General features: G+C 39.8%; 1 protein-coding gene across 4 annotated transcripts; it reads right to left on the reverse strand.

Moving 5' to 3' along the window:
- Positions 1-95: 95 nt before the first annotated feature.
- Positions 96-24,445, reverse strand: LOC126928929 (chymotrypsinogen B). Of its 4 annotated transcripts, none has more exons than XM_050744839.1 (11): positions 23,651-24,445; positions 22,014-22,659; positions 3,383-3,479; positions 2,912-3,033; positions 2,694-2,795; positions 2,455-2,579; positions 2,234-2,364; positions 1,966-2,153; positions 1,712-1,846; positions 1,409-1,633; positions 96-1,012 (listed from the first exon to the last, which is right to left on the reverse strand). In XM_050744839.1, exons 2-11 carry the CDS (start codon positions 22,215-22,217, stop codon positions 719-721), a joined length of 1,623 nt encoding a protein of 540 aa, XP_050600796.1. In that variant the 5' UTR covers positions 22,218-22,659; positions 23,651-24,445; the 3' UTR covers positions 96-718. The 4 variants fall into 4 exon arrangements, with proteins under 4 accessions (XP_050600796.1, XP_050600795.1, XP_050600798.1 ...); XM_050744838.1 differs by having other exon boundaries at positions 1,966-2,165; positions 23,651-24,444; XM_050744841.1 differs by lacking the exon at positions 23,651-24,445 and having other exon boundaries at positions 1,966-2,165; positions 3,383-3,520; positions 22,014-22,149.
- Positions 24,446-24,842: the final 397 nt, after the last annotated feature.

The raw sequence follows: 24,842 nt of genomic DNA on the forward strand, positions 1-24,842 counted from the left end.
TGGCTGTGTTTCGTGTTCAATTCTCCATGAAGATTCACCCTTGTTTTGTATGATAAATCGAACGATTACTGTAGGGATGATAGATGACTACTACGAGAGCTTGAACTATTATTTTATTGCTGGGAAAAAAGAGACGGTCGCTCACACTCGCTGTTCCGTTCGCGTACATTCGCTGGCTAAGACTCTCTTGTCTTCACGCAGGCACTCGCTACAAACACACACACACACGCGCGCGCGCACGCGCTCATGCACATCCTTTTTGACCTAAGCCTACGTGCCTTACAAGGACTACACGTGGCCACTAGCCCATCATCGCCTGCTGATCTTAAGACTAAATAGAAAACTGTCGGCTGTCGATTCTCGTCACCAATAGCTCTGTTCCCTTAAACTATCTACAATGTTACACTTGTCCTAACTTATACAACAACATTACATTACTTTTTATTGTTGTCGTCTATCTGTATAAAATGGACGTTGTTAACGGTATACAAAGTAATGCTGTATCAGTAGAGAGAGAAAGAAAATTAATAATAAATGGCATTCGTTTCGAGTGAACATTGGCGGTGAGAATGATTAATCTGTCACTCGGATCGTCCTCATACTTAATTGCGTTTAAAGCACGCTGGATATTATTTCAAAGGTTGTTACGGGTCACAGTTAATAGCACTGAGCACGATAATTAGAGCCAAACACACAGGTGTGTGAAGGTATGAAGATTTCAATCAAAATCATCAGTTTCTTTCATCACTTTGCTGATCCAGCGAACGTAGTTCGATAGTCTGGCGTATATTCCGAACTTTCCACGTTTGCCACAACCTTCGCCGAAACTAGTAATACCAAAAATGGTCCACGGACGATTGGGTCTCCTGGGATCCTGACACAGAATCGGGCCTCCGCTGTCACCCGCGCATGAATCCATTTTTCCGCGACGATATCCCGCGCAGAACATGTTATCGGTGATTCTGTAATCTACGTAGACATTTCGACATGCTTCTGAAGAAACTATGGGTATCTGAAATGGAAAATGAGCAAGAAACTTAATGATATAAATTTTTGATTAATTTTTTTAAAGCACTTGTCCATTAGCGATTCATTAAAAATTACTATTTTCACTAATAAGTACAAGTATTCTCAAGTTCCTGGCATACATAGGAAAAACTTTCGTTCGAAATAATAGTAGAAAATTCTAAAATAATAAAATTTCTATTCAAAGCTATAGAACCATTATTTATTTTAAATAATTGTTCTTTAGTCAGACTGTTTTTAAGATATATTTAAAGGAATGTCAGGAAAACGAAACTATTACTTCTGATACCAAAAGTGATTATCTTAGTTTTACTAAATTGAAAAACTATGAAACAAGAAGGGTGAACGCTATTAAATTCGATGGTACTTGAATGCAACGTACCCGTGCCTCGTGAAGAACGTCGGTTCCGTAGTCATCGGTGACTCGCGATTTTCCCCAGCCAATAATGGTGCACAGTTGATTGGCGGGTAGAGGCTGGCTAGGCGCTGGGAGACAAGCGATTCCTCTGGATGGTGATGCTGTTAAAGTAACCGGAAGACGCAACATAGCGACGTCATTGTCCACTGTGTCTGCGTCGTATTCGGGATGTATCGTGACCGAATCCACCTGAAAAATAGGAATAAAAAATTTAATTAACAAAAATATAAAAAATTACATACGCGAATGTGTATACGCGCCAAATACCCTTAATTCCAGTTCGGTGCCCTCTTTCACAGTCAGATCGTGCTCCCCAATGCGAACATAAAGTCGTTTCCTGATACAATGTGCAGCTGTTAATACCCATCTTGGTGAAACCAAAGTACCTCCACAGAAAGCCTCCTGTAAAATAATTTTATTTTAGCAATTAATTGAACCAATTAAGATACAATTTATAATTAGATTTACATTTATAAGTCAAAATTAAGAGGCAATTTAAAATTTTAAATTGATGAACTCACACGAAATCTGTTCAGCACGGCAACTTGCCAGGGCCAACTTCCTGGAGTCGATGGGCGGCCACCGATGATCCTCGTAAAATAAGAGAGTCGAGATGTCTTTTGAGTGCTCGGAACTCCACATCTCCAAGTATGAGAATTCTTTTCAGGGATAAAACTATCGACTGTGTTGGGATTCAACTCGAACTCGTCTAATACGATATCTGTAATTATGAAAAGCGATGAATATTCCCTGGAAGAATTAAACAGAACATTCGGCTGCTATATTCACCATCGCTATCCTCTTCTTGGCTTCCACGAATTTTTCGATGAATCCATCTTTGGCAGAAGCTACCCTCCACGTAACAGTAGGCACTCTCCCTTATCACGTCGCGACCGCAAATTCCAGGTTTCTTGCACCACCTTTTGATCATTAAATGAAAAAATAGAAGATGTGGGTATTTATACCTCAACAAGATTTACGGTTCTTTAACTGTTGGATATTATACTCACCTGTGACGTTGAGTGGTACATAATCTTGTACAGGGCGACCATCTACTCCATTTACCATAATATCCTATGGTTTGGTCTTTACCTCTCTGCCTCCCTTGCCTAGGTTCTGCTTCCTTTCTAGGCACCTAACGTCAAATATTTACAATTAATTTCCCTACAAAATTCTACGATATAGAATTAGATAATTTATAGAGTCTATGATATATTTTCTTGAATTAAATATACCGTTAAAATTTTACCTGTATAACATGAAATTTATCCTTCTGTCGATGACCTCGTCGTTGATGTTGCTTACATCTCCTCCACCTACTCTTCCTGTTATGCTGACAGGTTCGTTCTTCCTACACAGAATACAATGAATTCCATTATACTGTACGCCTGAGACCAACTTAAAAATACTAATTGCAATACAGAATATAATTTAAAATACAATACAGAATAAAATTTAAAAGCTCACTCTAAGTATTGTGGTGCTACATTTTTTCTTCACGCGACACCTTCGAACACGATTCTGCGTACAGTGTCGATCACACACGCTCCATTCGCTCCAGTTCGTGAAGTACGATAATTTCGTGGATCCTGCACAATCATTTTACATAACAAATTTATATTCTAACATTTTGCAACGCTTTCCTACTAATTAATCACATGTAACTATATTAAATTTCATATCATTCTCATTTGTAGTATTCTCATTTGATTATAAAAATCATACGGAATTGTTTCATTTGGAAAGGAAATATAGAACCTGACAAAGGAAAGGACCATTGGAAAATAAAGATATGCCCAAATACCTTTTAGTAGCCAGTGTATATCTGAAACTGAGCATCGACTTGTATGGACAAGATGCAGACAAATGATAATGCGTTAGTGCATATGCAGATGTTCTGCAATTAAAAGGATAAAAGAAACTCTGAGAAACACTCACTGTTCTTTGGTAACTGCACCACAGCAGAATTCTGGCCGACCACGCGCTGCCAGCTAGTGCCATTGTTCCCGTCGCTCATGAATGTCTCGTTTCCGCTCTAAAATTAGCAGAGAGCAACGTGTAATTAATCATCGACACCTGAAAGGCAGAACGCGATCGTGACTCGTTATAAACGATTGGTCTTCTTCTTAATTAAGAGAATATATCGATACAGCAATTATTTACAGTACGAAATATCATTTTTATTTTTATTCGATTGGTTGTAACGTTGATAACGGTACGTAAATAACACATCGAGCGATACGTGCGAGGAAACGCAATCCTCAGTTGTGCTACACGTCTGTCACGTAGGCAGATCGTAGCAAATACGGTTTGAGATTAACGGCTACGAACTTAACTGACAGACACGCAGCGCGCGCGTTCGCGCTGAATTCGTCGCGTCGCGTGGATTTTAATTGGACGGATTAAGTTGCATTAAGTTTTACTATGACTCGTTGCGCTGATATCTTAACTTACGCCTACTGCGTTCTTTAACTTATCTTTGATACAATCGTGTTTTTCTATTGTTAAAGCACATATGCAGGATATTTGTTTTAATTTTATTATAAAGGGTAGAATGATATGTACGATCAATATATGTCGCATATGCTTGAAAGAACGTATCCCACAGACATATTAAACAAGTGAACCCCTGCAAATAAGCCAGATCTACTGATCTTAATGATAACGATGTTGTTTCGATGAAGCCACGGTCTTCGTACTTTCTTGCCATATTTAGAAAAGTTTAGAAAAGTTTCTACAGAGAAATTGCAAAATTTATAGAATATATAAAAAAGAAATTTATTATCTTAACATCTATTCTAGATAATACCAAATTTTCTTTGGATGTAAAGGTATGGATAATACCATATTTTCTATACATTTTATCAAAAAATTATACATGAAACGTTTATATTTCGTAATTATAATTATATATTGAAACATCATATATAGAAGATTGCAAAGAAGACTAATAATCGGAGATATTGGTCGTTAGTCGATCACTTTGAGAACTCGCAAATATTGAAGAAAACTAATTGTCATTGATCCGTAATATGTTCTTGTTCCATGAAGTATACGCTTAACGAGAAATGCCATAGGTCAACGAAGAATCATGGAAAAACGTGACGAAGTACGAACAACGAAAGCAATAGAAGCTCGATCGAGATCCTACGTACGCGGATCGTTCTTTTGAACGGCAAAAAATGGAGAACAATTACTCGTTCTTAAGCAAAGAGTTAATAGACCAGTTGCTGACGTTGCTGTCGGCCGTCTCGGATATCGTCCAGCATTCCGCAAGGCTGTAACGATCAGCACGCAGCACTAAACTTAATTTGCCGGTTCGTAAATGGCACCGGAACGTAACCACCGGCGCGGCGTCGTTGCTCAATGTCATCATCGCGTCGCGCATCTAAAATCTGGTAATCCTAATAATTTCGTTGATACATCACTTGTTTTTTACAACAGAAGCTCGTAAATATAGTTCTGTTAACGATTCTCGATAAATATTTCCAAAATGATACCCTTCCGTTGAGTGTAGATGAACATTTCAGGATATCATTGCCAGAAATTTAATAAGTATAATTTAATTAATAATTCTCAGTGAATATTTCGAAAATAGGCAAAAATTTACAAATATTCTCATCAGAAATTTAGCAAATGAAATTTCATTAATAATTTCCGGCGATTACGAATAATCCTATGAACGTAGATGAAAATTATCTGATATAATTTTATCCATAACCTTCGATGACTGTTTTAGAATTGATGTGTTGCTTACATAAGCGGATAAAATAGCGAAATTACGATCGAATTTCCTTTCGACTTAAAGAAGGTTGCTGATAAACACTCGATGAATGAAAATGGAACTGGCACACGCAGATCACACCCTTCATCGATCCAGCCCACGTCTCCTATTATCCTAGACAATGGTCGGGACAAACTAGCAACGAAGTTACCTCATCGAGGTCGACCGTCTTGGGAAATAAAATATTGGATGGGCGATCATGAGCGATATTCTACTGTCTACAGGGCGGTTCATCGAACGTAGGTATGATTATCCCTTTTTCAGTTTAAAGGCAAAAAGAACGTCGGTATAACAAGACAATAGACGAATGATGTCATGGGGCGTATGAAGCGCGAAGGTGATCTTCTTTTTATCAACTAGTTTCTCAGAAGCTTTGGTTGCCATTACTGGTTACGATATATCTTTGGTGACTTAATTGTTTCAAGTTTTACACGCCGACCTAGATTCTTACCATAATTGACAAATTATACAATATTCTTTCACGTCAGAGGTAATATACTCGTTCCTAGAAAATTATGTATACCCAAGTATGTTTGTTGAAGAAATATATACTTTGGAAACTTACACGCGTATCTTCATATGTTTCTTCATATATCTTCGTACGTTTATTTTTAAAGCTAATTTTATCTGCCAAACTTTATCTTATCTTATCTTCCGTATTTATATTTTATATTAAATATTAAATATTTTCTATATTCTAATTTATTTATTTTTCACTGCTCAATTATTGCACCTCAGTGTTCGAGACACGGTGAATCAATTTTAATTTTGTTTCTTAGAAACAAACAAAATTTTAATTATAGAAAGTTAGACAACAATGCAATATCTATATCATATTTCGAAATAAAATAAATTATTATATGTAGAAGATTAACACGAGAGAAAGCCAGACGGATTCACCGATTTCGACAAACTCGAGTCTCGCAAAGGCGATACGAATCTCTGAATCGTTGAACTTTATGATGTTGTCCCAGCAACAGTTGCATTGGATTCATTTAAATCAGGTACATTAATTTCGTTGTTCCCCTCGAGTTTATGATCCGATTAATTCTGTCCGCGTAGAGAGAACCTCTTAAACGTATGCAACCCGAGAGTTCAGGGTTAACGATGTTCTCGCATTGCACAATTAATTTCTTCGCGACTGACTACAAAAGGGAAAACTGGTTCTCGCACGCCGTAAGTAGATCACGAATATATGTTCTTCCTTATTTTCTTTAATCCAGTTTCTTGTAACTAGATTACGGGTCTTTATACGCATATGGAAAATTTCAATGCCAAAATATGTACAAAATATACGACTGCACAAGATAAAGTGTTCTGAACTTTAAAGACCCGAGGAGAACAGTAAAGTTAAATAGAAATTTTTCTATGGATTTTCATGGAATTAAAAGTTAATAAAAATAAATGGAATACATTAAAAAAATGAAGGATTGACAAAAGTTTTCTTTGAAAATTCTGCGATACCAAGTTTCATTTCTTGCCAAGGATTTCCCAAATGAAGAAAATAGGAAAACTATGTATATCCCAAAAAATTGACGATCCAAGCCTCGAATTCGTCTATCTTCTTCGGTTAAAAGATTAAACCAATCTCTGTACGAGTTCTTTTTTTTATTTACGTTTATTAAAAAAGAAAAAGATGAATTTCTATAAACATCTTACCAACTGCAAAATACTCAAAGATATTCAAAATTTGAGAAAGGCCAGATTTCTTCCGCGACATGATCGCCAAAGAAAAAGCAGACGATCGGAACAGAAGAGGACGTCTCTCGTCTACACGAGGACGAGCAGAACGTACGAGGAATTTGTACGCGTCGCTGTCTGGACATGGCCAAACTAGGCTGAAGTTCGCGGTGTCCTGCATCTCCTCGGAGTCGCAAAAACCGCGTGCCACTCGCGAGTGAGACGATTCCGCGGGATGGACACCCGACGAAAATCGTTGTTGTCGACTATTTTCAGCATGAAATCAAACTTTAAAAAAATATGGAATTTTATCCTGGAAGATTCTACAGCGGTAGTACGAGGCATCATCGAAGAGAAATTCGCTGTTGGTTGCAACGTAGCGAGAATTCCGTGAGTCCGTGCCACAAATGATTCACTGGCATTACGTATGCAACTTTAATACCGTTTCGTATTCAAAGCATCCCTGAACGGCACCCTACCAAGATACATTCCACCGCTGTGCTCACCTGCGCTTATTCGTCTGCGCCTTATGCTCGTGTAACTGTACTTAAGTACGAATGCTGGCTTATTTTGTAGAAATGGTATCGAAAGTACCTACCAATATCCACGATATACACTAAAGATCCGCAAACCATTAAAGCCTGGAATTCTCGCTAACAACAGCAGAAAATATTCGTCACGGTATACATTAAGAACCCACAAAGTGTTCGAGTCTGGAATCCTCGCCATATATTCTAGGAAATATCCAGCTTTTTAGCCCATTATATGAACAACATAGAACTTCACTCTTTAAGGTATTAAGCACCGATATTCACAAATTATTCAACTTGAGAACTTTCTCCAGATTCCTCTGTAGTTTTTTTCAAACATTCCAGGAAATATCCATTACATCGACTCATCATAAAAACGATAGAAAGCGTCGTTTTTGAACGTAATGGTCAACATTCAGAAATTACATGTAAGTCTGAAATTCTCCGTAAATTTCTCCTTAAAATTCCTCTTGAAACATTGCAGAAGCTATACTCTGATTTATCCATTGTAAGGCGTTCATCATGTTCCTGTTCGGTAACAAAGACTTGTTATAAAACAGCCGCGTCACACAAATCATCATTTCTCCCCATTAAGGATCCAAAAGGCACAATTACCCCTAAAGTACATCGATGTTCTCGACGAAGCAAAACGAGCAAAAGGAGGTTTTAAAAAAATGAATCGTGTATCCATTTCCGCCGCGAGGATCGCGACGTGCCGCGGTATCTTGGCTGCGAAGAAGGTCCAGCAAAAAGGGGGTTGCGAAAAAAGAAGGATCGAAGCAAGGGAGAAGAACGATGGAAAGGACCGGCGCGACGTCCATGCCGAAGAAGATGGATAAGGTTCGGAAGCAATGACATTCGTTTCGCGGGCTGACGCCCCAACTATACCTTAGATGGTAGCGCGGTCGGTGTGTCCAATGTCCGAAAATGGCCGGTGATTTCTTCACCGTGGCTACCGTGGATTTAATACTCGCGGTCGGTCGCGGCGATGGAACGCTCGCTATGGCGAGATCCCGGCCTGATTTATGTGCTCGTGCGCGCGATCCGAAGGCCAAGGTCCTCGTCCACCTACTATGGTCAGGATGACGTCTGCTACAGGCGACGTCGCGTAAATCGTGCCGCTTGTATTCGCTCCATGAGAATTCCGCGAACACACGCCTGATTTTCATTGGGTTAAACTGTGTCCGCTTTAATTGTAGGCGGTGAGCTGGTTTACGGAGCGACGATTTAAGTCGGTGTAATACGGGGAGTACACAGCGTGGCAAGGATACGCGATGACTGGATATAGAACGACAAATGGTATTTTAGAAATGTGGAATTTTGATTTTCTCGCATTCTAAGTTACTGGTATTTAGGATTTTCATTTTTCACAATTTACACATTCAGTTGCGTACGTCTTATACATTACGTGCAAGTTACACGTGTGTAAAATGGAAATGGTATAATTAGTTCGTTTTTAAAATTAGATTAGTAATTGAATTTGTGGACCATAATTGTTACGCGAGTTGTGTCTTGACCGTAACGAACAGCCTTACATCTTCCCTAAATAGAGAGTATCTCTTCTAAATGGATAGAAAATAGAATATCTGAACGGTATATCGGAGTCTGGTTCTACTTAGTCAATTAACTTTAGACAAACCATCGTTCAAAGACCATTAAACTATTTCTCAGGCAATAATTTTGTCTCTTGCAAATGAGGCAGAGAAGAAGATCTTACAACAAGCCAGCCCCTTGAATCTGTTTGGGTTGGGTCCGATCTGACGTTTCAGTCACGGTACGCTTGTAGACCGCGTAAATGTCATTCGAGGCTTTTCAAACGAACCGTAACTGCAACGTGACTGGATCGCCGCTGTTCTGTGCGTTACGCGACATTTGTTTAGTGCACTCGAGCAATTTGTATTCCTATTTATATGCCTTGCTGTTTACCGAGAACAAGATTGTATATAGAAAGTTTATTCCTCTTGAAACAAAACTAGCAATCGATAGAAACGAACTTGATCGATTTCAATTGGAATGGTTTGGAAAGAAATTGAAGGGTCGTCCTGGTTCCTTGCCATCGCGTAGGTCGTTTTATGCTTGTCTTGTCTGTAACGATTCAACAGAATGGCTCTCATAATGCGACACTCGTCTCTTCCGCGAAGACTCAGCGCATTTTGCGAAAGAATGCGTTCGAATACCGTTCGCGGATTAACGATCGGTCTGTCCACTGCCGGCAGATTCTACTTCCCGAATGCAGCTTGCGTGCAGCCTTGTCCATCAACATTTTTCAAATATCTTTTCTCTTCTGATTTTAGTGATTTCTTTGGCGCAAAAAATAACGCGAAGTGTGATATCTTCCATTTGTACAATTATTTAAAAATATTGAAGAATCTCGTGTTTTAAACTTTCTTCCAGTTACCGAGCTTTTCGATAATTGAGCAATAATATGTTATCTAAACAGTGAATCCAATGATGTGCTATAACAAGCGTCATTCTATTTGATGATACTATATAAGAAACAAAGTGAAATTTCATTTCGAAGATCGTAGAAGAATTTCGTTTTGAAGACCTGCGTAGCCTTAAATTTATACAGCCACAGGATTTTAAGTCTGAATAAATTTTAGCGAAAAACCTGAAGAAAATTGGTGTTCAAATTTATGGGACAAGAATGGAACAGCTCTAAGTATATTTCGCGAGGCGATCGTCGTTGAAGGGAAAACTGCGGAGCGTAGTTTTAGATATTTCACACGTTTTACCGTTGTTCAACGGCAATTTCTTAACCGAATTATTATAAAGTTGCGAAGTTTATTATCTAGTAATATGAAACGCAAACCTGCGCAAGACAATTTCAAACTGCACCCACTGGGACAGTCCTAGAGTTTCACTAGCCTTAAGTGACCAGCCATTTAAATTTGCATCTCTTTAGTTGTACAAAAGTCGAACCGTGCCTCTGACTATACCCACGTGGCTGTTTGCTATGAGCAAACCGCGAAAGCGAAAGTGCAAGAGAATCGACCTATTCACGGAGGGTCCTGTAAAAGACTTTCCAAATCGCTGCATAATCAAATTCTTTACCCTTTTTTATCTCCATACTCTTTCCTCGAACAAGTAGCATACATACATCTTTACATCTAAGGCTTTGGAATAAATTAAATTAACATTTTTAGTTTCTACTAGATTTTGCGAAGCATTCAACGTTATTAAAAAATAAATGCCGTGCAAAAATATAAATAACTAAAAATCAAAGTATTTCTAACAGATAGGGGCAACACCTCATTAAAACTCGATAATGAAAAAACAACCGAATACAGCCATTTGCGATTCCTTGTTTTATATCTAAACTGAAGATTCGTATAGAAATTTATAATTTTATAAGCATAAGTAAAAAAATTGAATTTAAGCAGGAATTTATTATACCAATTAGATATTGCAAGGAGAACACTATTTTGAATATTTTGCTTATTATATATAGTCTATAGAATTTAGTATAGTATAGTATAGTCTATAGAATTTTGCACTTTTAAATTTCGAACAAACGCATAAAAATCCGTGGTTGCCCATACCCTAACAAATCTTCAGTTGTACGAGTTTAAATCTCATCTGAAAAGAATAGGAATAAAAAGGGAGAAACACAGAGACCACACAGATCACTTAACAGAACCAGTCCTCCTCCTCGGTGGTTACTTTTAAAGGACGATTTAAGCTTTGTCCAGCGGCATGCGTCTCTTCCAAGGCGATTTGCACTGAAAAACGATAACCCTGAGCTATTGCTTGGGCGTTGCTTGTTTCTCGTAGTCCCGACACGGAACGTTTAAACGTGTCACGTGTCGGAAGAACGTCGCTGAACTCGACTCCCACGGAATTTATTGCCAGTGCAACGGTAGCGCGGCTGCCTTGTTTATCGCGTCTCTTGTATCTTCCATATGCATCGCTCTTTTTCCTGTTTCTCTCTTCCTCCCTCGCGTAATATCTTAATGCCATGATGAGATCATCGCGTGATTTACTCTCTCGCTTGTGCAATGAGGAGCAGCACGCCGCTGTCCGCCCACTTCTGCTGAATCTAACGAAACGATTCCGCGCTTCATACCTTCTCGTCTGGTATGACTGTGATCAAGACTTGCAAAATTCGACAATTGGCGAGTAAAGTTCAATTGTGGAAAAATCAATTTCGGAAAATTCAATTGAGAAATAGTAAAGGTTGCTTGGAAATATAGGCAAAATATTATATATAAGAGAGAAAAGTACATATATATACAAATCTTATATATTTTATTATATATTATTATTATACGTATGTATATAATACTATGATATTATATATATCTTAATACAATGTAATAGTATCGTGTATGCAATTGGTTTTCTTAGAGAGTTTTTCTTCCTCAAACTCTTGACTTCTGATTCACAATTCCGACGTCGATTAACTTTTGCAGTAATTAATCCATGCATAGATTCTTTACAACCACTCATTCTTGCACACGTATATTATTTCTTGCTCTATTTCTCAGCCTGCTTCAGTGTAATGGATTTATCCCACAAGTCACACAAAGATTTCTTTCAAATCTCGCTAATATTCAAAATCAAGTATAATGGCTACAAATTTTCCAATGAAACTTTTCTCTACCTAACTTTAAATTTTATTTCGATAGTATCAAACTTTTGTAGTAAAAAGTACAATACTACTGAATGAGGGGAAATCTAATATTCTCAGATTTAGTTAATTAGTACACGTAGATGCTATAATCAATACAATAATGTGGAAATACCTTTTGCAGCCACCGTATACCATGTAAAATTGGACGATGGAGCTGAAACCTTTGAAAGGAATGTTTGCTTGCGTTTTTGGGGAGCGAGGTTCGACGAGAGATTATTTGGTCTCGTCGAAGGGAAACGAAGTAAAAATAGTCGTTCCGGACAGCTTTAGTCTCGTGCATTTGTTTTCTCGACGCCGTCTGTTACTCGAAGCTCGATTACATTGGATAACGCGAACAGACGACTTTCTCTGAAAATGGATCTCCAGAGGAGGCAGCTTTCCTTGAACTTTATAGTTGCAACTTTGTTTGAAGTTTGTGGAACAGAAATTAGAAACAGAATTCCTTCGTTGTATCCTTTCATAGACAAACGTTTATTAAAATATCCTCATAACTTTTCCCAAAATTTAGTTTCCTATAAACGAGTACATACTATTGTGACATAATTGTCATTTTTCATTTGACACCACAATATTAATAATCTGTCGGGATACGAGTCTGTTTCCCATAAAATCGCTCGATTATCGTTCCACGCATACCTAACACACGTCGTTAAATTCTCATAACGTGAAACAGGAAAATTTCTCTCCGTGGTTGTCAAGAATCACTCAAAACTGAATTTCTCAACTGCATACATATCGTGTATTCCACTCTCAACGAAGATCATGACACGAAAGGAGCAAAAAACAAGCACGAATCAAGCGTCCGCGACAAGTGCACGTCCGTCGAGTGTCATCCACCGTCCAATCAGAGCCATCATGGAATCACGTTCCACGGCAAATGAGATGATAATTGATTCGTCGAGCGCGACGCGTGTTCTTCCTCCGCTGGTTTCGCTCAATTTCGCGGCAGTTTCGTTCGGAAACGCGGTGTTCTCCAGCGACTTTACACAAGTAAAGGTCGCTATTTCTGGCTGGCTATTAACGAGCCTTAATTCGCGGGATTAGTTCGAGTCGTGCGGCTCGAACCGTGAAACCATAAAGCCTCGCTGTTACGACGGAGCCGGTCCATGGATGCGGCAGTCACCTGCCCCGGTTTTTCAACGACGACCGTTAAACGTTCCTCTTCTTCTTGCATGCGCTTAACGTCCGGTGGCTGACTTTTACAGTCACGGTTATTTCCGGATCGTTGCCACGACGCGCTGTACTCATCGTTTTCAAGCGTCGTTCTTTATTAGGACATGTTCATCATCGAACCGCGAATTGTATAAGGTTGGTTAATAAAGAGAGTCGAAGGGGTTGATTGAAACGTTTTCTTCGATCAACGCTAGAGTTAGGGGTAGTTTGAGTTTGAAAGAATGTCTTGTCTGATTAAACTGTGCATGATATTAGTATAGATCAAATGTCTATAAACATAAGCGGAAATGATAGGAAAAGGAAGACAAGAGTAAGAAGAATTTAAATTCTAGTGAGAAGATTGTGAGGCAATCTTTATTTTTAGGTTAATATTGCATGACAGCCGAATCTAAAATAATCGCGAAATAGTTACTATCTGTTATCACTTGACGTCTTATTGCCGATTGAACCCTGACCTCGGCATAATTTCCGATTTCAGACGATCTATTCTAATAATCAAATTGATACACAGTTTTTATGCTCATATATAATATACAATCAACCACCGCGAGTAAAATAATAAATAAACAGGAGACATGTGAGAGAGAAATAGCACGTTTATCCGTAATATATACATCACTCGTTTGGATACACAAGACTTCAAAAAAAAATCGTCGTAAATTAAATTGTATAGTCTTAACAAACACAAGACCCAAATTCGTCTGTTTTAAATTCATCTAAAAAATGTAATAAAACGAAGCGTTCACAAAAAAGAGCAAACAGAATAAAAAGAATTTTCTTGACACCTCATCGCAATGTGCCATGTGTTTGCCAACAAATCGTTCCATATCTCATAAAACAGTGACACTCGTGTAACATTTATGGTCACAGAGTCATTCGAGATCCATTCCATGGAGTTCTGGCAGACTTCTGTATGTTCTTCGTTCATTCAGCGCTCGTCTGTCCACTTCACATCCGTAAATTTCAATGGTAGCCCGCGTTCTCGTTAAATCCCGCTCTTTGCTCGCATTTTCCACGCTCGTCTGTCCCTTGAATTTACAGTGCGTCGCATCCCGTGGAAACGCTCGGTAAAAGTGGCGGCGTGTTACGACTGGCCGTATTCCAGCTACGACTTCGCCGATCCGATCGCCGCTTCCTCGTACGACGCAGGAATTTACGACGTGATTGTTGAGAGTCGATTAATGGCACGTCGAAATGGTCGATGGTCAATTTGAGATTAATCCGCCATTACATTCAATTAGATTTGTATTAGCTCTCGAATGTTCCAAGTAAACTTCTATCTTGCAATTTTTTCTTCCTCCGACACTTTAGTAGAAGATAATTTACATATCTCCGTTATCATCTAAGAGCCTGCACGCTATGATTATGCCTTTCGATTCTAGTCTATGTAATTTTATGAATCAATCTATTTCCTGAGAATTTTTACGTTGACCACGAAGATGATCAAATGATCAACGAGTGATCAGATCTAAACATTTTTCTATTTTACTAGCAGAATACATTAATAATTAATGTATAATCTTTCGAGAATCAAATTAACTCCGATGATCGAGCCATTTTCAATTTGTTTTCCGTGGATATATATATATAAATAGAAACTCGATATAAATCCTTAGAAGAAAATTTCCTAGGGCGATAGATAGTCATAAATATAAAATATAAATTGCAATCGCTCCCGTTTTAAATTAAATTAACACATATAACATTCACATATATAGAAAGATAAGAAGCAAAAGTTTAATTGGCTGTCAGTCGGCTCAGTATTTAGAAAGCGGTCGCCGAAAATCTCGGCCAAGTATGTGCTTACTTATGTTATACTGAAATTCTCGCCAGTTATTGCCATTTCTACCAATCCGTTCGAACTCTAAACGAAACGCGGCCATAGTTTTTAATCAGGAACCCGTAAAACGAGTGATAGTAGGAGTAGATAAAAGGGAGCAACATTAGCGGCTAATGAGATCGATAATTCAACGGTGATCGTGGATTCGAGAAAAGACGGTCTCGTGGCTCGGCCCACGAGCATAAACCGCTCCGTTTGGTAAACACGGTCCATGCTGATCGTTTCGCGGGAATCGTTAAATCGGTCGTGCAGAAAACGAGTTGTATTTAATACACAATATTAATGAGGGCAGTTCTTTGTGCGCGGGCAAGTTATACCGGAATAACTCGTTCCGATAGGTTCCCACTTCTCGCTGGACGATTGCTAAAGCTCGGGTAAAGGTACAATGTCACGCGTGCTGCACGCCAATTAATATCGTCTGTCGCTGTTCTTTCTCGATAAATCGCCGGATCTTAACACGTCTCTGTAATTACATTTTTCTAGCTTTCAGTGTTCTCGGATACATTCAACGAGAAGAATGTCCGTTAAAGATCAACTTCTTCGCTTGCTTTACGCGCGAGTCATTTAGAAGATAAACTAATCGGTTGAGTCTTCTGGAAATTTCAGAATTTTTGTATTAGAATGTAATTTCAAACGATCAATTTCGATGAAATGGATCAGTCAGACTTCTGTGTGACGATGTCCCATTATCTATTTTCGATATGGTATTCAATAAAATAGATACTTTGATGAGATAATTTCAAGCTATACCTTGTTTTCCTTCGGAGCATAAAATAAAATTCATTTTTAAGACAAAATAATCGCCGAAAAGATACTTGGAAGAATACTGGAAGAAATTCCTGGTCACAGAACGAAGTTTCAACAGCATCATGCAAATGCACTATAAAATTGCAAATTCACCAAGAGATGACACGAAACGTTAGCTCTAATTGTGAAACGGACATATTTATCGACACTTCGCAAAGTTTACACATAAAGAGGGAAACATTTTTATCCTCTGTATAGATAATACCAAATAGAAGCCAAATAGAAGCAGTTTCTCCATAGTTTTAATTATTTTAACGCCAGCAAATGGATCTTAACTTTTCTAAATGCCTCTGGAAGCCGATAAATCCACCTTTCCATGTCGTACTCGAGCGGTACACTTGGAATCGTTAACAGACCGACAGCGACGTCGAGGAATCCGTTTCTCGCGGAATGCTAATCACCAGGCGGGCGATCTCCGCCGTTTCACCAGACAATGGAACGGCGATCGTACGGAATACGAAAAGAAACGAGTCAAAGGAAAGCATCGATCGTAAGAGGGTGAGAAGAAAGATCGGCTAGGATTCACCAGCCTCGAACGGGATCGTGAAAGAGCGAAGGAGGAACCGAAGAAAGACTATATGTATCTCTGCTCGTTTGCTCGTCCTCACGATCGTCCTCGCTCCGTCTACTCTCTTTCGCTTTTTCTTTCTTCCCCGTTGCGACAACTTTTTACGAGACGCGAGGCTAACATACTTCCTGCACCGGGACGGACTGAAATTCCACGCGATAGTCGTCACGATATGTAGTAAGAAGCTAATCGAGCTGGCTCTGCTGATCCCGCGGGAGGAGAAGCCTCCGCGGGGTGTCCAGGGAACGTCTTCTCCGAATCCACTTGAGACACGATGAAAATCACGCGATACGTTTCATACATCCCTATGGGAAGTGAAAATTCGAACGATAATGATTAGCAAGAATTTTAGACGCCTAACTATAAGCTTCTCCAATGGAATAATGATAATTTCTTTATCTTCGAAGTTAATCTTCATGGTCAAGACAAAATTTTTAAAGATATACAGAAATTGTAGGGAAACCTAGCAAATTAAAATGTATGTCGAGAATACGAATAGGAATATTAGAATAAAATGTGGAATTCTGTTCGCATAATAGAAATTCAGCACTTCTCTTCGCTGTTTAATGATTTTTCATGAAATGAATTGAGCAAAATTTTCTAACTAAAATTTCAAAGTTCTAATAAATGGAGAAAGAAGAATATATTTCTTTTCACAAGACATGTATTGTAGTTCCCACAGATAAAAGGCGCGAAATATAGAACTTTCTGGTAATTTGTTACTACAGGAATTACCATTTAGCTACGATCATTAGTATCGTCAGCTGTTAAAGATACGTTTACAATCATCCTCTGAGATATCTTATGGGACTACACAAAGGGAGCTCCTGCGGTTAACAATACCATGAGAGTACGAAGCAAAAGAAGGGTCGTACCGATTATTAATCTTCGAAAGGTGACGGATCTTCAGCATGTACCTTACGACCTATTCGCATGGCTACATTGTCCGCTCATGACCCTGTGTTCTTCGTTGGATAGCGGTAAATTATTCCAACGATCTCGACACATTAATAGAATCACAAGGAAAGAAAGAGAGAGTGGAGGAGAGAGCGGATCTCGCGACAGGAAGTTTCACCGCGGGGTGTCCAGCGCCCCCGAGGTCAGTCACCATTTTTACGCGGCTCCAGAGTTACGGGTGATTGACACGTCGTCATTTCTTCATCGTAGCCAAACTCACCGCAAACCGATTATTAATTGCATTATTAAATGCGCAATTGTTTGGAAGAGAAACGCGAAGAAGAAGATAGACGATGGAAGGTGACCTTCCTTTCACTCAATTGGTGCGAAAACGTCGTCGTGAAAATTTGTCACGGTTTCGTGATTTTATTCTGTCGCGATATACCGTTATTAATGGTAGATTTTACATCTCCTAATTTAGATATTTAGAAGTTTGAACCTTCTTGCATAGAGAAACGCTTTAAAAAATGCCGACCAAGCGGCAATTTTTCTTCGCAGTCAACAAACTTTTAATTCCAGAAAAAGGTTAACGAAAGACCTATCGCGTTGCGGAGAAAATTCCAAGTTGCTATACTCGAAGATTAAACTTCAATTTTTCATAAAAATACTTGTTCTAAAAGAACTCATCCCTTCGATCGTTGCACCATAGGAGGAGGAAGCAAGGAAAAGCAATGGTCCAACATCTGTTCGCTATCTGCGGCTTGTCCAAGGATCAACCCATAAATTGGCGTGTTAGTTCAGATAAGGAGTCCAAGAGGAAACTCAAACAAATGCTTATCCTTTATCTGATACTCGTTCCTCGTCTCTTCGCCTAGCCATGATGCTGTTCGTACAAGATTACCGACAACCGAGCACTGGTATCGATGTTACCGCACGCTGAATCGTCCGGCTGTGAATCTGGCGCGTTTGACAAGCCGAAGGAGCAATTCCATGGATTTACGATTCGACGGAGACGGGATGGTGTTTGGTGCACGAAAACATCGTAATCGAGAACGAGGGGGCGAAAGGATGCACTAAATATAAACCGGGGACTGTGTACTTCGCGGGGAGACGTTATCGAGATCATCGGTGGCGAGCCAACAAAAAACTTCGGTTAAGTGTTCCGCTCGAGCACGAAGCTTACTCTTTGATGTTGTTCAGACTGTGGGTGGTAACTCGAGAACTATTGCTGTTTGTTTTCATCTAAATTAGATTTTAATATACCTTCTGCGACATTTTTATTTCATGGTGATGAATCAGGGTTCGTAGTTTTTTAATCTGTTACTCGCTCCTCATTCTCTTAAACGCGGCTACGAAAAGTATTTCTACTCGCACATTCTCTTATTTTTACAGAGAAGCATCTTTTTATCAGGTTCTATATTTCATTTTTGCAGCGAGTATCAAATTTTTGTAGTCATATATAATGACCACTAAGTTACACGATATTCAATGTACTTGGTCTTATTTAATTAGCGTGTAAATGCGCGTATAATAGTTACAATTGTATAGAAATATTTTTTTGTGTTTACTGTATATATCAGATTGTGAGAAGCATCAGTGGAGTGGCAGGAAAAGGTTCTTAGCTCTCAAGTGTCCCACTTGAGAATTTAATATTCCTGGTATCATGAGTTATTATTACGAGAGTTACTATCACGAATTTTTACCTAAGTTACATATTATCAATTCTTTAAAGCATTTTCATTTCACGAAGGATATTATAATTTTATGGTTCATATATTTTTAATAGACACTGATTCTCCAGAATCTCTGAAAATTTTGGAAACAAGTAATATAAAGATCGAAATTATCTGGATTAATGATAGATCATAAAAGTATCGATAACGCGTTTAATCGCGGAAATAAACGTTTGTTGAAGATATAATAGGTTCGTGAAGGTTTTAAGCGCCTTTGGATATTTCGAAGCGATAATTCGATTGAATATTCCATCGGATCTTTTATTTTAGCGTTCGAAGGGGAATGCAGGCGTGGAAACGACAAGCCTTGAAACGCAGGATCAACAGCAGGATTCGAAGACGGCTACGAAATGAAATTATAGTAATTACCAGGGTATCTTAAGCGAAAGCATCGTTTCCTCCGCCTAGGCTCCGGACGATTGCGTCGCTATTACCGGGTTTAGACTGACACAATGCCTCACCGTAGGCCCCCGAGGCTTCACGCGATCCTGAAACTACCTACTAAACGCCATTCTACCAATTTCTTTGCCGGCACAATAAATCGGCACAGATCGTTCGGCACTCGCGGAAGAACACCGTTTCTCTTCGATGTAGGTAACTGATTGTTGCTTCCATGAAACCGACTTCTAAATGCCCGGTGCCTTCTGTTCGCGTCCCCATCCAGGAATTCTATTTGCGGCACGTTATACACGGCGAACGTGCCATCGACTTTCGTCTTGAAATAGGAGGGTAAAATATCTCACGATTAATGGAATGGCGAAAAATTCCAGGTATATTTATTTTGTATCTTCGATCGTCAGCAAATGAGACAGTTAGTTTGATACTATACCATATGGTTTTGAATGGATCATCTTAAAGAAACGCAAACATGCCAAGGGTTAATCTCTTGTTCTGTAAATGAGGATTGAAGGAACTCGATTTACTTTCACTTCATAGAATATTAAATTAACGATGATCTATGGTCTATAAATTACCACGATCCGATTAATAACGATGATTCTGATGAACATGATGAGTACGAATGAACTATTGTGATTTCCAAATGATATAGTATGTCCATGGTACAACCTCGATGACCTTTCGCGAGCTTCAAATGATCTTAATCTCCGATGCAACGAATTTGATGGCTCGTCTCTAAACCTTAAACGATCTTGAATTTCAATGACGCGACTTCTATGACTTCTCGTGACCTTAAGCGTCAATGACATGACCTTCGCGATCCTTCTGTGATATTCACGTGATCTTAATCATCAATAAAATAACCTCAGTAACCCTGCATGTTTTTCAAATGGTTTAAATGTATTTGCCGTATCTAGTATGATGTGCGAAATTCGTTAGGAAATCTTCATAATACGAATGTTTGTTTTTTAAATGTTTTCTTGCAGAGGTTTCCTTCTCATTTGTAATTATAATCACCGCATCTACGTCCATTAGACATCCACTTATCGCAGACTCAGTTCTGATGACGCGACGAATTGAATTATATATCATGTGCGCAAAAAAGCAAGTTCTGTGCGATACGGTGCTTGGATACATATTTTTACTTTTTCATCATACAAACATTTTATTCACGATTTCGTCGAATTCGAACTATCTACGTACTCAAACTGTCGTCACACTGCTCGATTGTTTTGATCCGCGTTAAAATATTTACGAGGTAATTGCATTTGTACGAATAAGTACAGATAATCGTCAGACTTAAATTTTAATCAAATGCATAATGCCCCGTACGGTACGATCGATCCTTTCATTCGCAAAGTTATCGACAATATTAACGCCGCTTTGAACGAGAAACGGGTTTGAATACTGAAAAGAATTGTCGATCTCGATGCATCAAATCGAGGCTTGATTTCGGTTAACGATGTCTTGAAATGCTGTCGAGTTTCGTGTAAAAGGCATGTTACTCGCAAATACGCGGTTATCTCGGTTTTAATTAAGCAGATTAGTATGCGTCCCACTCTGATTATCTTGTTCTCGAGATTTGCGAGATGTTTTTTGTAATATTCGCTCGCTTTTTTTTTATACGTCAAGAATATTATGAATATTTTCCGCCAGGCGGTTGCTCAATTGCGCGTGCACCGCATAGAAACAATTTTTTTTGGATCAGATTTCCACGCAGAAAGTGAAACTAATGAAACGAGGGCCTGGCAAACGCCGCTGCTAATCGGAAGCTTTGCTCGCCACAATTGCTTTTTTTCCTAATAATCGTGGTTTCGTGCTCTACACACGCCACGTGCCCGTTCAATGGCTTGAAGATACTCGAGTATTTAGAAAGTACCTTGCCGTAGATACTACGGGTACATAAGTACCGATTGTTCTTGCTCAATTGAACATTTTTTGGATGCCTATCAGACGGTCAAGCTATATCGAATTTATTTAGTTCTCGATACTTCGATGTAAGTCTAAATCTGATTGCAAATAAGAACTAGAGCGTGTCAGTTCACTAAGTGATTAGTCGTAAACTGCACTGAACTCAATATCAATCAAATACTCCGAATTCTTTCTCGCGTTATCCCTCTTTACCCTCTCACTACAGAGAGTCCGCTAATCCTAAAGAATATTTAATGAGATTGTGTACTCCAAAATTAAAAATAATATACGTAAAAAGTTAAAAAATACAAACTTATTACCACTGTATCCTGTATATGATTTATAATGAGAATAATCTTATCTGAAAAGGAAATTGAATCTTACTACCTCAGTAATTAAAACCCTTCACCGCATTTAAACTAAGCATGAACCAAATACTCTGAATTCTTCTTCAAACTGCCTCTCATCAATTTACCCTGTCATTCTAACAGTATAAACGACTTCAACGCTCCATTACACTTAGTAAAACAAAATTTTCCCATCTCATTAGCAACAATGAAGGCACTCACGCGAAACAGCCAATCAACGTCGGCAGAAAGTTTCTAAATACTCACCGAGACGTCGTCGAGGCAGACAGCGAAGCGTATCGTGGCGAGAAATAGCAGGAGGAACAGGAGGGACGCATTCGCCCCCAACAGTCGAGCGATCATGCCCTGTGAATCGAGGCCTGCCAGTGGGGGCAGCGAGCGCAGACAGTTCGACGACGTCGAGGACGTGCTCGACGACGAAGCGGGCCGGTGCTCCTGTCGCGGATACATCGCTTCATGATCGCGACGTGCCCGCGTGCTCGTCCCTTCGTCGACGCAACTTTCGTTCTCTCGTTTCCTCTCCGTTTATACGGTGCGTGTCTTCCTTCCTCTCTGTTTGTCTGCGTTTCCCTTCGAACTTCCACCACCGTCTTCCTTTCCTCCTTTCTCTCCTCCTTGCTGGAGAGGAGATTTACGCGCGCGCGCGCGTGATTCTACGTGCGCGAACTCGCGAGTCCGCGCGCGGCTCTATAAATACGGCCGCGACTCCACGCGAAGAATTTCAAACGAGCTCGCCGTAAAACACCATGAGTGGAAGAACCTGGGCCTCAAGGAGGAGCTAAAAGCCTTTTCCCTCGGCGACGCCGCTTCTGGATGGCCCCGTGGTACGGGGGCAGCTTCAAAGCGACCACTCGACGCTCGTTAGAAGTCTTCTGCTCTCGTTCGTACGCTCCTGAAACCATCGATCAGAGAGGAGCTTGTTATTAGCGTTTTTCCGGATACTCTCACCCGAGGTAGTTCGCGTTCGCTTGTTAATCTCGAGTAATACGCTGCAACGAGCTGATGGAAGGTTGAAGCTCGTTGTTGCTTAGAGACTGATGATCGTGCGAGGATGAAATTGGTATGGATTTTACGATGGAATTCGATATTTTCTCGAAAGAAGAAGTTGTTAGAGCGTAGATTCTATGCTGTCGGGTTTAAGAGGTCCAATTAAAGTGGAGGAAGTAGCTTCTTCTTATGACTCGTTGGGTAATTGCCGATGTTCACTCGCGTATTGCGAGCAATCAGTTTCTGTTGCTCTGCTAATTGTGCCAATGAACGACAAGCTCGTAAATTATTGGTAACAATTAGTCGATAAAACATCAATCCTCTATAAATCCTTTTCCTGTATCTTTTGCTCCTACTTGTGTGAACTTACAAGGAACGAAGTACGCGAATATTCGCGGAGTCACGAACGACTCGATTATTCATTCGGAATTACCTGTTCAGCGGATGTGAATGGAAAATTAATCGACTCTGCTCGTGAACTTTAACGGTAGAAACAATCAGCGAGTCATTGGATCGATGGTCTCGAGCGGAAGTAGTCGAGTGTGTAGGGTTACAGTAGGAAGATCTCGCGAGAAAGATATATACGTGTGGGATACAGGTGGTGAGGCACGTTCCCTAGCGAAAAGACACGAGAACATTAGGAACCTCCACGCAATCCAGCGTTGTATACATGTCACGATTGTTTATGTAACGCGAAAGTTGATACGATTCATGGGTAGCGTATCTCTCCTGTTTCATCGGAAATCGAAGAATCGAGGTGTCTTGGTCACGAGAACCATTCGTTCATACTGTTATCGAATTTTATTACCCAACAGATTAAACGCAATCAAAGCGAAAAACAAAAAATCAGGAGTATGATAAAATTTTATAGTAGAAAAAAAATACATTATATATACCTTATCTGTTGTAGCCATACTTCGGGGAATCACAAGTTCGACCATCATTCAACGTTTTACTAAACCGAGAATAAAAGTTTATCGATTTTGCACCGATACTGTTCGTTACCATTAAGATTGGATTATTAAACGATAAGCAAAGACACCAAATAAATTGTTTTGTACTTTTTCGAGGAGAATTGCACCGCTTCGACGATCCTTCCTTTGACCAACCAACGCAACGTCTGCGAGTTCTCAGCCGGATTAGAGTCGACGCACGGCCATGGAACGGTACGTTCTCCAGCCGGTAAAATTGTTCAAGTTGAAGTACAGCAAGCCAGCGGCGTGCCAACGGCCGATATTTTTAGTCCTCCTTGCCTCCACCATCTGTCTTCGGGTTTTGGTTTCCTGGTCGTTTTAGACGCACCGTCGAGACTGCGCGGTTCTTTCCTGCTTTTCCGTGGCAACGGTGCAGACTGATCGGTGACTATCGCCGTAGACACTCGACGCTTCTCGACTGAACACCTTAACTCCTTTGGGCAAGGGTGGCTAGCTCTTCGACTGGTCGACGATCTTTCGAAAGAATCGTTCCACTGTTCTGTCTTCCAACATCGATTATTTTTTCCGAGAGACACTTCTTATCGCGCACTTAAGAGCTTCTGCTAATTGAGTTTCTTTGTTCGTACGGTAAAACTTCTTGTCAGGTGTTATTAACGAGCAGGAAGTACAAAGTCGATCCTGAACGAGGCTTGCGTCTGGCGTGCTGGAGCTTCTCGAGCACACGCACGTGGCTCCAAGCCGACTGACGAGATACACGCGCGAGGAAGTATCAACAGAGGCTGAGAGGAGTGGCTACCAAGCGAAGCGGAAGTGGAGGGTGATTCTGCGGGAGCTGCTGTGGTGGGGTGCACTCTGATAGGGGGTATTCTTGGTGGATTCTCCGTAAAGAAGATACGCTTGGGGACCACGATGGGGAGACAACGATCGGTCCTTCGAAAAGTATCGGACCGAAGATGGACATTGAACAGGGTTATGCTTGATTCTAATAAGGACAACGTTCGTCCGTATAATGAACGTGATGATGAAAGCGTGGAGCGTTTTCAATGGCAAAGAATCATCGTCGTTGATCCAGGTTGACGTTTTAGGAATGAGAGGAGAGAGCGATTTTCTCGCGAAAGGCCACGTCTGTAGAATGTATTTTAACACCGATCTT

This window comes from Bombus affinis, chromosome 2, assembly GCF_024516045.1.
Source record: "Bombus affinis isolate iyBomAffi1 chromosome 2, iyBomAffi1.2, whole genome shotgun sequence".
Taxonomy (NCBI): domain Eukaryota; kingdom Metazoa; phylum Arthropoda; class Insecta; order Hymenoptera; family Apidae; genus Bombus; species Bombus affinis.